The sequence below is a fragment of the Nymphaea colorata genome, chromosome 2 (genome assembly GCF_008831285.2).
Source record: "Nymphaea colorata isolate Beijing-Zhang1983 chromosome 2, ASM883128v2, whole genome shotgun sequence".
NCBI classification, from domain to species: domain Eukaryota; kingdom Viridiplantae; phylum Streptophyta; class Magnoliopsida; order Nymphaeales; family Nymphaeaceae; genus Nymphaea; species Nymphaea colorata.
The window spans coordinates 19,501,298-19,516,051 of record NC_045139.1 but is presented as its reverse complement, the minus strand read 5'-3'; the positions used below and the strand labels follow the sequence as shown (position 1 = coordinate 19,516,051).

At 39.5% G+C, this 14,754-nt stretch overlaps 2 protein-coding genes across 2 annotated transcripts; one reads left to right on the top strand and one right to left on the bottom strand.

The window, feature by feature from the left end:
* Positions 1-1,017: 1,017 nt before the first annotated feature.
* On the top strand, positions 1,018-3,584 carry LOC116247484 (uncharacterized). Its single transcript, XM_031619662.2, has 2 exons — positions 1,018-2,137; positions 2,751-3,584. The coding sequence occupies exons 1-2, from the start codon at positions 1,032-1,034 to the stop codon at positions 3,232-3,234; spliced, it is 1,590 nt and encodes a 529-aa protein (XP_031475522.1). The 5' UTR covers positions 1,018-1,031; the 3' UTR covers positions 3,235-3,584.
* A 1,763-nt stretch (positions 3,585-5,347) lies between these two features.
* Positions 5,348-13,811, bottom strand: LOC116249093 (uncharacterized). The gene is made up of 16 exons (XM_031622221.2): positions 13,436-13,811; positions 13,261-13,342; positions 12,536-12,997; positions 11,724-11,889; positions 11,467-11,619; positions 10,742-10,839; positions 9,914-10,005; positions 9,259-9,329; positions 9,042-9,177; positions 8,839-8,898; positions 8,675-8,757; positions 8,515-8,591; positions 6,392-6,462; positions 6,252-6,309; positions 6,046-6,185; positions 5,348-5,659 (listed from the first exon to the last, which is right to left on the bottom strand). The coding sequence occupies exons 1-15, from the start codon at positions 13,678-13,680 to the stop codon at positions 6,051-6,053; spliced, it is 1,989 nt and encodes a 662-aa protein (XP_031478081.1). The 5' UTR covers positions 13,681-13,811; the 3' UTR covers positions 5,348-5,659; positions 6,046-6,050.
* Between the last annotated feature and the right edge of the window lie 943 nt (positions 13,812-14,754).

The window sequence follows — 14,754 nt, the reverse complement described above, 5'->3', positions numbered from 1 at the left end:
TGGTAAGAAGAAGGCTGTTTAATGCAGTGTTTTTGTTACCAAGTGTGTTTGTAGCAGAAGATATAAAATTTGGAGGCTGATTTGAGAAACGTGCCCCAGAAAGATCCACTGTTTAAAAAAATATATATATCTCGGATCTGTGATTTTGAACTTTATTTTACATCGATAAACAGTGCTTTTTTGAGATCCGATTGAGGAGTCAGACTGGCAGGTCTGGAGTTTACAAATCTCCTTCAATCTCACATTGTATATTGTATTATCTCCGAGATGATCAAACACGGCAATGTTTTCAATTTGACCAACGGTCAACTGCCTCACATTATCAAGATTAGCTGCCAACATTATAAGAAATTGCTACTCTCTCTCTGGAATGGAGCTTTTTTCTCCATTTCTCATGAACGAAAGATGTTTAGTAAGCAGGAAGATGATACAGTCAATGAGGAAAGATGGAGGCAGTGGACTTGTTCTTTGACATATGAACAGCATTTATATTCTTATTACTTTGATTAATGTCATTAGTGGAAAGTTTTTCAAAGTCAATTGTATGTTGTATATAAAAAATTAAGAGTAGATATGATCTGCCAGTCATGGGAATTTGCAAATAAACTGATTTTCCATCTACACAAGTTAAGTTCTTGGGCTGATGAAAATTTGATTCCCATACGAAAGCGAGAAGCTAGGGAAGAAACATGGACATGCCATGACAAAAACAGTGTTAGGTTTACTAGTTTTCAAGGAGTTGATGGCCACTTAAAATGACATGCTTCATAGCTCTTTGTCATGAACATCGGCTGGTTAGTTAAAAAAAAAATGTGAATAATTTTATTTTGAAATATTGATTTAATCCGGAGAAAATAAAATATTGCAGCCGGGCTTCAGGAGGAAACCATGCAAAGAGTTGGATCTGGATCCGATTCGTCTACGACGCCTTGTATGAGATCCGGACCCGGAGGCACGCTGTCACCAGTCTTTCCCGCCACCTCTCTCTCTCTCTCTCACGCGCTCGCTCGCTCTCTCACGTTCCCGCGGCGATGAAGCTCAGGCAGTCATCGCTGAAATCCTTTTTCTCGGAATCAAAATCTGCTACCACCAATCTCACTTCTTCCACTGCCACTGCCACCGCCACCGGCCTCTCTTCTTGTACCACCTTCACCACGGCCGGCACCGACGTGCCCGCTGCTTCCGCCACCGTTCCAGCCACTAGTAAGGCCGTCTCTTCCACCTTCACCACCACCGCTGCCTCTGATTATGAGCTTCTGCGTGAGGAAAACATTCGTCGGAATCAAGAACTGTTGAAGAAACTAGGCCTTGCTTCCCCTATTAATCTCCTTCCGACGAAGCCATCGATCTCAAAACCGAAACCGCGCCCCAAATCATCGGCACCCATCTCGCCCCCTTCGGTCCCTCTCCGCCGGAGCGCCCGAAAGCGGCCGCAAACCCAACCCCATTCGAATGAAGAAACCGATTCCCCCGGCGAACCTGTGAAAGAGTTGCAGTTCGAGCACTCATGCGTCTATAATTACGCTTGCAAACGCATTTGCCTCAGAGAATCGGTTGGTGGTGTTTCTTCTAGTGGTAAATTTGTCGGCTTTGAGATGGTGGGTCGGCCGTTGGCCGACCCTCTACTCGCCAGAATTTATACCGTCGATGTGTGTGCTGCTGGAGCCGGCGAACCTCGGGCTCTAGTGGCTGCAGGTGGCCATGGCGGCTTCGTTTCAATCTTCGGCACTTCCATGGATAGCTGCAGTCAAGTTCATGAAGAAGATGGTGAAAAGGTCGAAGCCATTGAGCCTCTAATGTCATGGAAAAGCAGTAGGAGTTGGGTATCAGGGGTTAGATTTGCGGGTTCGAATGCAATGCTGGTTGTTTCTACCTCCAATGATGGTGGAATTCTAGTTTGGGATGTTTCTAAGCAACCAATCACCAATTCTGCTTCTTGGTCCCCTCCTGTTGTGGGACAAGTGAGAGATTTGCATGCTGGTGGTATATATTCCATGGATCTGTTAAAGGATGTGATTGTTACAGCATCAAAGGATTCTTCAGTGGGATTTTGTAGGATGGATGGTAGTGGTGGAGTTTTCGTAGATAGGAGCATTTCAGGCCATCATTCAGGTGTGATTAGAGGGGTTTGTTTCAGGTACAAACTCTCCTTTATGGTGTTACATATCGTCTTTCCCTTTTTCGTTGTGATTAGTTGACCGTCTTAGTGTTACATATTGTAAGAAAATGTGCAATCTGCCATATTGATGAGTTGCTCAGAACAAAGAAATGTTTTTGATGTGACTTTCTTAATTTCTTCATTGTAAAAGGGAACTGCCAGTGAAACAGAAACTGAGCACTTTTCTTATTAGTTCTTTCAATAGTCGTGAATGAGCTTCAATTTGGTTTTCTTCTGTTCGTTCCCGTTGTTATTATTAAAAAAAAAAATCGTTTCCTTTTTCAGTGGTTAGCACATCAGTTAATTCTTTAAAGTGGTTGATAAACTCCAAGTGTAGCATATGAGTTTGCTTGGTTTAAACCATGCTTTTCTTTTCATGTTGTTTCATCCCGATATGTCTCCAATAGTAAACTGTGGGTGCTTCTTTTGAAATGCTTCGTGTCTTCCTGCAATCTCCCAGTTAGTCCCAACGATATCATGAGTCTTCCTTGAGAGTGCAAATATCCTCCCAGTCCTTGTGGAATTCCTACTTTGTGCAGGAGAATCTTACTTCTACTTGCCCTGCCATTCATCTTTTTCTGCTTTCATGCAGAGATGCAGATATTCTTGCCGACTGCGGTGCAGATGGTAGGATATGCGTTCTTGATACAAGATTGCCAGAGGCGTGTACCATGACGATTAATTCTGACCACTCGACTGGCATCAACAGCATCGAGTGGAGTCCATCAAATGAATTTAAGCTTCTTTCTGCAAGCAAAGATCCCGAATTGCTTCTTTATGATGTCAGAAATCCAAGCGAACCCCTTCAGAAGCTTCTTGGTCACGTTGGTTCTACTGTTAGATCATGTAACAACATATACAGGCCTACATTTGTTGGGAATGATGGTGCATATATAGCAACTTCAGGGCAAGGAACAAAGAAAATATCAATATATGAAGTGGGGACTGGGAAGATTGTTAGCCAAGGCTTTATAGGTTATGATGCCAATTTGGTGTTTTACACTTCTAATGTGGGAGGGCTGCCAAGACTATGGGCTGCAGCAAGGCAAATTGACCAACTCTCTCCAATATGGTGACAGATTGCTGGAAGTTGGAACTGCTGATATAGAGAGATGGTTGCTTCACTTGGCTGATGCTCTGATCAGCAAAGAAATATCAACCTGGCTGGGTACTGAAATTTGAGTTGCGGTGCTTTCACAAGGTGGTATTCGTCTCCTAAATATCGACCCCAGTAGCTGATCTGTAATCATGGATACAGTCACATCTTAGTCCGTTGGTGCATTCTAGATGAATGATGTGCCTTACACACATTATGTATGTTGGACGAAGCATGGCATACGGCTTGCTAAACATGAGAAGTAACAAGTTTTTATCTCCGTATTGTGTCGATCTAAGACAAGCAGAAAATCATTTTTGTAATATACTGTTGAGACACACCATAATGCAAGTCAATTAAGCAACAAGTGCCTAGTTACATATAATTTCAGTTATTTGATGGATAAACTCTCTCTCTCTCTCTCTCTCTCTCTCTCTTTCTTAGGCGACATCCTCTCCTCAGCTTGGCCTTCTTTGCTGAAGTTTTTGCCTGTCCCTCCCTCTGCTCACCTCCTCTTTTTTACCCCTTTGTCCTCTGCTATCTTGCACATTGTCTTGACGGTTGCACTCCATCGCATACTCGCTCTTCCTTTTCTCTTTGTTCTCTCTATTCTATGGCTTTTTTTATTTACTTTGTTTTTTGTTTTTCTGCCGTCTTTTGTTTTTTAATAAATTTCCATTTTGTCGACCTTCTCCCTCTCTCCTCTCACACCCTTCTCCCTCTCTCCTCTCACACCGTGTGTGTGTCACACACACAGACAACTGTTAATTAGGGATTTCTGTTTTTCCGGTTACATCTAATTTTTCTGCTCTCTCTCGACAGAGCTTCTTTTTCCAATTAAACCATACATAAAACGATCCAGATAGCGAGAAAAGAGACTCCTGCAGGCAACTCAATTCATGCAGGCATGACAAAAAACTTTCATGCTCTTTTTGGTACGTGCGACAATTTTAATCACAGAATTCTGATAGCAATATGAAGTTTCGGTTGGTTCCTCAGATTACCAACTGCTTCTTTTGGTTATCTGACAGTTTTGTCCATCCAAAACCGGAGAGCTTGAAGGGCATTCAAAATCTTTGGCTAAGAAGTAAAATTGCACCCAAGCACTCACAATGATCTTCCAATAATGGTTCTAAAGATGGAGTTGCATTACTGTCAACAATACATGAACCCAAACATCAGCTTAAGAGGAAACCAGACCGCAGTTCTTCTGTTCAGATACAGTGTATGGGGATGGAGAGCTCGGACAACCACAGAGCTTGCATTGGACATTCGATCAAACCTATCTCATTTTTTTGTGGTTGTCCGAAACCAGACATCCGCTTAAGGCGAACGAACCACCGCTTTCAGATTCTGCTGCTTATCAGCCGATTTGTGTCTTGGCAGCTGATGTGCTGCCAGCCCATAATTAGGTAAAAAAAATCACTTTATTAAATGTTTATTGACTTTATAAATAGAAAATTGCCCTACTTTGCCAAGTCCATATAGGCGATATCTATAATTGTCCGATGTTTCCCGTACGAAACGGAACAATCATTGACAACATCTGAATTCATAAACTTATTTTGCTCACAAGACCCTATTCCCAAGCGGAACATCTCCCTCCTATTCAAAGTCAATATTCAGTAGCAAATGACCAAGATGCTCTTACAAAACAAAAAGAAAACCCCTCTATGAGGACAAAGTTTAAAAAGTACTTTTAAAAAAATACTGTTTTTTTGAAAAAAAAACGATTAGAAAAAGAAATATATTTCGCAGAGCCACGCGATGGCCATGTGAAGGGGTCAAACACTAGGAGAATAGTCGATGCCAAGCATCCAAGCAGTACACATTGCAGAAGAAAGCAGGGGACTGCCGGGGCTTCAATTCGCTGGCAAAATCTTCGTCGTTCAAAAAGGAACTCACGAGACGTAGGTGGTTCTGGAGTTTCATTTTGCTTGTACAGTCTTCCTCCATTTTAAAATTAACTCATGATAGTCATATGCCGAATCAGAGTTCAATTTACAGTGGATGGGCTCCCCGATAATGAGTTATTTTAATTTAAATTTTTCTAAGCCCAACGCCTGTGAGGTATTCCTCTATCCAGAAGAGCCTGCAGAATGATAGCCCTCTTTTATTGGAAACATAAATAATATTGTACCTTCTTCCAGCTTCGGGTCAACGTGAGGGCCAAGGATCCTAACCCTGTTATTTGGCTCCACAGAGCTGGGCCTTAACCCTGAATTTGGTTAAAAGAGAGAAGCCGCCTACATTGATCAAGAAATGGTTGCCCACGATTTTCAGACGCATAACCTCTTTATCTGCTAGGAATATTTTTTCTTGTCATTAATTTCACTGGTACTGGAAGTTTGCCTATGTTTTTGCTCAGGCCCTACACGACCTGCTACCGTTAGGTCCCGATACACCTGCAGAAGAGCAAAAAGTATGTCATATAAGCGGACCAAATAACGGGTAACATAGAAATCCATCTCCCCATGATTACTGTAATAGTGTATCTTCAGTAAGAAAGGATGCATGTTAAAGTTTATGTGCCACACGAGTGCAACAAGAACAATTACCTCTGGCAACTACCACCCTCATCACCATCTAGAACATTCAACCACATTAAGTGGGATATACAATTGACAGAAAAAAATTTGAAACCCAATAAAACCCTTAAGCTAGAAACAATTCATAAAAGAAAACTGGGATAGGTTAGCCACAATCATACAACTAGGAAATAGGGTTAAGTGTCGGAACACATTCTATTAAGGATCATCCTATCAACTTCAGCATGTGATTGAACACGTACCTTAGTTAATCGAATTGTTTGGGACTTGCTTGAGAATTGGAAAAAACAGGATAATATGTGTCCAACTCAAGCCGTTGAACAATTTGCTGGGTACAATGGAGGTATGAAGAATGCCCATCAATCACTTCTGTAACATCAACCTAAAGCAACGTAGACATCAATTAGATTCAGCGACAGAAAGATAATAACAAAATAAAAATACTCACGTTCTCAATTCCAGATACTTCGACAGGCTCAATTCCTGCCAACCCTTCTGTAAGCAAGCTGAGAAATAAAAGTTATATATTAAATAATATCACAGAAATCCTTTAGTCATCAGTTCTCTTTCTGTCAAGATTAAAGATACCTTGCACGGAAAGCAACACCAAGCATCCAGTCATTGGTAGAATACGCATTCACGAACCTGCCAGCCACAACCTGCAAAAGGCCAGTTGATTTAAATATGTTAACATTTAAAAGAAAATTGATAGGTTTATATTTTTTCAAATGGCAATTTCCTTTTCGTTCTACTATCAGTTATATAAATGCCATTGACCAGGATAATGTTTTCTTTCTTGCAAACAATATAGCAGGAATTAATGATCCATGATGAAAGAACTCTCCAATCTTCCCTCCACCACTATCCACAACTTCTCCATCATTTTCCTTCATAATTCACCATAAATTTGATCGACAAAGTAACACAAAATCACAGCAGATCAGCAAAGCTGTAAGAGTTAGCATTCATGATGGTAAGTGAGATCACCATTAATAAGAATAAGCCGAAGAATAAGAGTTCTTTTATTTTCTTTTCTCATGATATTCTTTAAATCCGTAACGATATAGAGAAGTCCACGAGTTTATGAAGTGCTAATTAGAAATCTCAATGAATGGGAACTCGGATAAGACCTCAAATAATCATCAGTTCAAGGTTACTTGCCCACATGCACTTTTAAGTAATTCTCAAAGCATATGAGAGTCCAATTTCATTGACAAGATCAAAGTAAAAAACGATGTGTGCCTCTGAATCAGAAAAAACGATGTGTGCCTCCAATGGTTTTCTATCAAGCATTTCATGACTTCAATGTGTAGTCCTTAAAGATATTGCATCATAGATGTTAAAAATCATAAAAGTTGTATGTATAGCTTAATTGTTGATGTTGCACAGCACATTCAGTGATTCTATAGTTTGCATAACTATTTTTCTGTCAAAAGTATACCTAAACACTAAAATGTTCAGTTTCTAGGTTACTTGAACGACTCAATCCACTAACTTTAATGCTAAGTACAGGCCTCCCAATTCCCAATGACGTGTTCACTGAGACAGGTTGATCAGGAATATTTGGTCCAAACATTAACTTGCATAAGTGCCATAGATGTCTAAATATTAGTAAAGCTGCAGCTGACATTCATTAGTTTGTGTGTTGCTATTCATGTCCTTGAATGAATGACAAATCCATATGGAAGACCAGGACAAACATTCTTTCTCACTTTTTTTTTTTTTTGAAACTTGAAAATTAACATGACATCAAGACGTGATTGAAAGGAGGACATTCATACAACCTATGAAATTCACTTGACATCAGTGTTTTCTTATTAATCAATTTGGACAGGAAACCTAGGCCTCAACCTTATTTGGAGTAATAATAAAACTCTTAGGTGTAACACCTTGCCCAAGGTTGTACACCTACATGCATGCACATGAGTGATGACCATGCAAGTTGAACAATCAGTGCCTGTATGACGCCCTTCCATCCCATTACACCAACCCATTAACTGTTGAGATTGCATTATGTATGATATTGACTAGGTTAACGCCTTCTGCAAAATTGTGTATGTTGCAGATATAAATGCAAATATGACTTGCACTTGACACTAGCGTAATGAACTTAAAATATAACTACTAAAATGTGTTCCTCTCATATAAGATAGAGAGTTCAAGGTGGAAGCTGGAGATGAGAAACTCTTTTTCTCTTTTTTCCAGATCTTTATACTAAAATAGTAAAATTATCTACTCTGTTTTTCAACTTCAACTAGATTTTGACAACTATTCCGGTTTCCCCTTCTGAGGTAAGCCATCTTGCAGTGCAAGTTGAATAGATGACCACTTGCAGCTTCTTATCTGTGAAACAAGTGGATAATTGCGAGAAACTTAGTAACTTACACTGCACATACACATTTTAACTTGAGCTCAAGTTTAGTCTGGGTGACTACTTAAGTACAATAAGAGCCACGAATCTGCACTTTCTTAAACATACTTAATATGTAGAATAAGCTGAAGATTAGAGTTATGAATCTGGCATAATAGAAAGCCTTCTCTACTTTCCAGTAACTCCACAAGCACAGAAACAATTTTAAACAGGCAGAGAGGAAAACACGTCATCTAGAAACTTCAGATGAATGTACATCTAGGTCTTCTACCAAGAGAATCAAAAGATGACAGATTGCATAAAATGCCATAACCTGCACCACTGCAGTAAACAGGATTACCTTCCGAGCAGCCTCCCAATTTTCATCTCTTGATGGAATTGGTGCTCCAAGTAGGACAACTTTTTCTACAATTTCAGCTGCAGACCCAGTTTTCATGGATCAGAATTTTGGTAAACTGAGGTAAACAAAATCGGCTTGTAAACTCAAGATAGGCAGGTACCACTATTATGAGATTTGGCTAAACGCTGAAGACATTTGAATATCACCCTTGCTCCCAAGGAATAACCAATAAGAGTGACAGGCCTGAATGTTTCAGTGAGTAAGAATAAATAAGGATCGGCAATCAATCAAATAAACCAGTAACCCTATATTCCAGTTACATGCCTGTTTCCCTGTAATCCCTTCTGCAACACTTCAGCAAGAAGCTTCCCAGCCTTATCTGATCTGCCAGATGAAAATTATTGGTTGATTAAGGAAAATTTAAACATTCATTACAAATCTATGGTGTCATGTAAATCAACAATAGCCGAGAATAAATGCCGACAGCATGCACTTCCACATTATGCTCACTTTAGATGAACAGATACCTGTCCACAGCAATAGCCCATTTGCTGTCTATAAAATTTGTTGCTGCTAGTAATGTGGATGGCCAGGCTAATGCAGCAACAAGGCTACCTAACACTGTCAACATGGCACCTTGTCTCATCAATTCTGTTGTCAGGCCTGCATAAGAAACCAAGTCGATACCATCTCAACAACCAAAAAAGAAGCAGAACATTTAGGAAAAAAATTAATGCCACTTACTTGAAGTCAGCCAATCCTGTATCGCAGTGCTTACTGCAATCAAATTTTTTGATTCCCATTGCAAAGCATATCTAAATGCAAGAGCGAACTTGTAAAAAGAAAGTCAAACTTCAACATAGCATAAAAAAGATACTATTAAAGCCTTTAATACAGTATAATGGTGCTTCTTAATATGACACTGAATTAAAAAAAAAATTAAACCTAATCTTACTGTATAATTTTGATAAGGAATATAAAGCAATCATTTCTATCTTCAGTCTATTTCCACCATCTTTTGGTAGTAAGTGTGCATTACTAGAAATCATCTACAACTTTACCACTTCATGGGAATGAATATAATATTCAAGAATGAAATAGTGTCATTAAAAAATTTGGAAACAAAATATGACTGAAGGTTATCAGGTAACGAAAACCCAAATATCATAAATTAGCCAAATGCAGAATGCAACGGAAACTGTTTGAAAGAACACATTTTATATAGTGATAGGCCAGCATGTTATATCATTCATAGAATGGCACAGTTGTCCAAGCTAAGATGAAAATAATTAGTAAATAACACAAAAAAATCACAAATTAATAAAGTCAAGATACACTCACAAGAAAAAATATCAATAAACTAGAGGCATCTAATGCAACTGCCTAAGAATGATATTACCTCTCCAAGCATCCCCTTTGACCTTCCCATGGTCTTAAGAAATCATCCTCTTCGAAGACAAAGCCTGAGACCATGATGCCAACAGCTAGACGCTGCAAACAAATGATGAATAGATTACGAAATAAGTCAAGCTAATAAATATGATGGGACTCCCAATAGAACCATTTATTAAACTTTATTCTGCATGGCATATTATTTTGCTATGCAGCATTCGGTATAGGACCATGTAAAAGTCAGGTGAGGGGCACAAACCAGGTTGGGATCTTTTACAACAGAAAATTTTCACATAGCTTGTTCTTTCACCTGATATCTGTAAGAGAGTCTCATGCCTCCTGAAAAGCATGTTACTTCTCGGAAACTATCAAACAGAGATCTGAGATCAAGGTGTCAGGTTGTCCTTTAGTTACACATAATTACATCAGAAACAAAGTTGCAAAATAGAATAAGATAACACAGCATTTGCTGATCATAGATTCAAAAGGGCAAATATAAGTTGGAAGTAGTCCCACGCCTATAAGAGAGTGGGAGTGCTCTCTCTTGAGCGAAGGGCTATACATCCGATAAAATTGTACAGCGTAGTGCAAGTTGACTACAAAACCCTAGAAACTAAAGAATTGAGGCGTAAAAATGCATGTGCTTAAGGATATACTATTGACCATCTGGACAAGTTCAACAGATTCATTATCTCAATGTTCCAGTAAATATGGTGCTCGTGTCAATATGACATGGAAGAGATGGTGAAGTGCCCACACAATGAAGAAAAATTTGTTGACTAATTTGAATTAACAATAACATTAATAATGAACAGCTACACAAGAAGCAACCCACGCCTTGGTTTTGGCTTTCATCAATACGCTTGAATTCAAACTCATCAATGTCTCCAATTCTTCTAGCCATTTTCGTCCCAGCAAGGCCAGCTCCAGCCGCTGCAGCAAGTGACAGATTAAGATCTTTCAGTTTAGCATTTTGAACACTATGAACAAGCTGAACAGGATTCAGTTTCTTCCAGTGAGGAATATTTGAACCAGCCACCTATAATGATAGGGAACATTATTCATGACATTCATGTGTTAGATTTCCAGTACTAGCTACGGTCAAGAGAAAGACATGGCAAATAAATTAATGGCCAATGCCATGAACCTTCTCCCTTGGATTTGTGATTGAAGGAAATAGGGACAAATTGCAGGTGACCACCATAGACACCTGGTGCATTGACAAAGGATAATCACATGTGAATGGGTTCAAAAACAGTCACTGCCCCTTCAGTCCAGAGGCAAGGTTTAATGTTCTGCAACCTGAACAACTTTCTGAAGTCCTATTCAGCCACTCGTCAACCAAAACATTAGAACTAAGAATTTGTTCTTAGAACCATATGGTTAACTAGTTGCATACATCAATGGACTTAAATAATAAAATGAGAATTATACTAAAAAGTGTAGTAAGGCAACCAAATGAAACCACATGGCCTATGTTTGAACTGATTACCCAAGAATATTTAAGAGAAAATATGCCAATGCCTGCTAATGCACAGAACAGAACAGGTCTATGTTTACCTCCAAAAGAGGCTGCAACAGCTACAGATCCAGCAACTGAACCAGCAGCAGTGGCTGCAGCAGCAAACCCACTTGCACCAATAACAGGAACAAGAGTACCAAGTGTGGGTGCCAGTGCACCAAACCCCGCCGCAATTGCTGGAGCTGCTAATCCTATTGAACACAAAGTGAAATGAATATGTCATGGAGTACCAGATCACCAAAAGTTGCATTCCATGTGTGCCATCCATACAAGTAAAAGCATCCATAAACATTACCGCCAGTTATTGCTAGCAAGGTTCCTCCAGTCAGTGCAGCAGCACCAATAATACCACCTTGCTTCCACCTGGACCATGTAGTTTGATTTTCATGAACTTCTGACTGAGCTTCATTTGCCTTCACAGACGCCATGGCAGAGCAAGAAATGATTAACTCCAATGCTTCCTGTAAATGATTGTCATGACTTCAATGCCCTGTGATATCAATCTGGCAAACTAAGCTACCCAATCATGCAGAATGGACATTAGAAATGCCAAGTGGTTATAACTAAAAACGTGTATTCCATTTCCTAATACAAGTGACAATTTTATAGTCCAATTTTAAGATAGTAATAAAATATGTTGGATCAGAACCCTTTCCTGTTATCTAAATGTGCTATGATGCTCAATGCACCGGTATGGTTTGTCTACTACAACTTCAAGGTTGAACATGTACTGTCTTACGTGGACATCCACCGCCTGAACAGGTTTAAGGCCATTCTGAAATAATAGACCACAGAATTCCTAAAATTCAAATATGAGGGTCCAGACATAATACCACTAGTTGTCTGATATTATTCAACGTTATCATGAGCATCAGCTATCTGTTCGTTTTAGACCATGTCAATGCATTCAATAACCATTTCAGAAGTATCAAGAGGTAAGTGTGCCTCTTGGTAAGTGTGCCACTTCCTCAAGCATCTATCCTTCTGAGGAGGAAAAAGGAGCTTGAGGACTTGATGAACACATGCCTAAGCAGAAATCTCCATGAGGAAGAAAAATTAACTACGATACGAACCAATAAGTAGCAACTTTGAATCTATGATACAAACCATTTTATTCCACCTGATGTCAAACCATGTTGCCAATAAACGAAGCGCAACACGATGCCGAGCATCATAACCTTTTTTCATCCGAGAGTTCTTTTTGTCTCTTTCAGAAGTATCAGCCAAACAAGCAGACAGAAGTTCATACATCACAACCAATTTACAGTGGTAATTTTCCATCTTCCCTTCCACAATTTCCTTCTCATCGGGTCTGGACCGTCCGAGCATTTCTCCATCAGAATATACACCTGAACCTTGCAATTGAAATCCTTTACGAGACTCAGCTGCAAACTTGGAAACCACCTCTGCCTTGTTATCATATGCAACATGTATACCCTCAGCCGTTGGTGACACAGGATCATCTTCTAAACTCATCACCGTCGCATCAACTGATTTGGCCAAAGCAAGAAACTGATCCAAAATTTCGGGAGGTCTATCACAATTTTCCTCTGAAAGTATCCTCAAAAACTGCAAATTAAACAAGAAAAAGGAAATTGAACAGATTATTTTACAGAACAATATCAGAGAAACATTAGCAACTTCCTTAAAAAAAAAAAAATGTTTCGGTAATGACTTTGACAGCAACCTAGCGGCATTCTTAGTTTTTACATAGGAAAACATGACAATGAAACGGTAATTCAGTAGATAATTCACTCATGTACAAAAAAAATAGGCGAAGGCAAATAAAAACCTACAATAATCGTACAAGAAAAAACCCATATCAGGCATACCGCTCCAATGTGATGCTTCGGCGACGGCATCGCTGCAGTCTCCTCGATCGCCGACCATGATTTCCGATCAACATCCAAGCAACTGCACTCGAAAACGTGGATCAGAATCAAAATTAAGAAATCTAAATAAAAGAAAATGGAAAGCAATTGGGAAGAAAGATCGTCCCCGGCAAACCTGAGGACGGGTCGGAGCAGGCCGCAGCTCTTGTCAGTCCAGAGACTCTCCTGATCTCCTTCGAGCTCTTTCTTCGAGCGTTCCGCATTGCTGCTCCGCTGATCGTCGTCGCCGTCGCCGTTGTCGCCGTCGGAAGGATGGAAGCCAAGAGGAGCTGTCTGGTGAATTTGGGCCTGGCGCAGGGCGAGAGCAAACAACGACGCCGCCGCGTACCTTTCCGTCGGCGTGAGATCGGCCACCGCCATGCCCTCTCTCTCACAACAAGACCGTTGCCGCGGGAGAAAGGTTGACGGGAAAGTCTTGCCTTCAAAAAAGACGGTTCGACTTCCGTCTCGCTTGGCAGCGGGAAATGGCTTCTCCCTCCTCCGCCCAGAGCGCGAACGTATCACATGATATCCTTATGCCTATATGCTCGGTCGATCACATGATCTGCCATATGCTGGTATCCGCACCATTGTGTAGCTCTAAAGTCCCCGCCGGTCATTTTGATGGTTTAACGGTCTAACACTAATCATATGATTTGCGGATAGATCACATGATCTGGCCTATGTCCATTTCATTTCCCCTGTATTATGTAGGTCCAAAATCTCCACCGTTATCATTTTGGTGATTAATGGTTTGGCGTTAATTAATAGTATAATTTCTTAAGGAAATCATATCTTGTAAAATTTATAAAAAAACTGGCTAATTTTTTCTCGTATTTGCATAAATACGCTAACATATTTAACAAATATAGTTTCAATTCCACTCATTTGATGACGATGCCTTGTGAATTTCAAAAAGTATAGTTTCAATTCAATAGAAAATTCCAAATTCAAATTTCCACTTCAACTTGGAATTCCAACGAAAATTTCAATTTCAATTTTTCTTTGAGTTTGATAGTATTGAATTTTGATTTTAAAACTAAAAATGACTTGTTTGATAAAAAGGGGATGAAAACTATATAATTCATGAATTAAAGTCTTCATGCTTTGTGCGTCAAAGGGTGATGAAAAAATTCCAAAATTCTAAAATCATAATTTCTATCCTTATGCTATGATCATAAAATTTTGATTTTGGAATGAGCATATGAAAATTCTTTATTTGATAACACAATTCACATTTCGAAAGAATGAGAACAATGATTATAAAATTTAACTAATTTTAATTGGATCAAACGCCTCCTAGTTGAACTTATTTCAACACGTAGCTTTTTATATGAGTTCTAATCCGAAATATGACCCGAATCCTTACGTGATTTTAAGCGTTCGGGAAAAAGAAAAAACACGCTCTTTCAAGTTCCCGCCTAAAAATCGTTGCTCTGTACGAAGCGAATATAT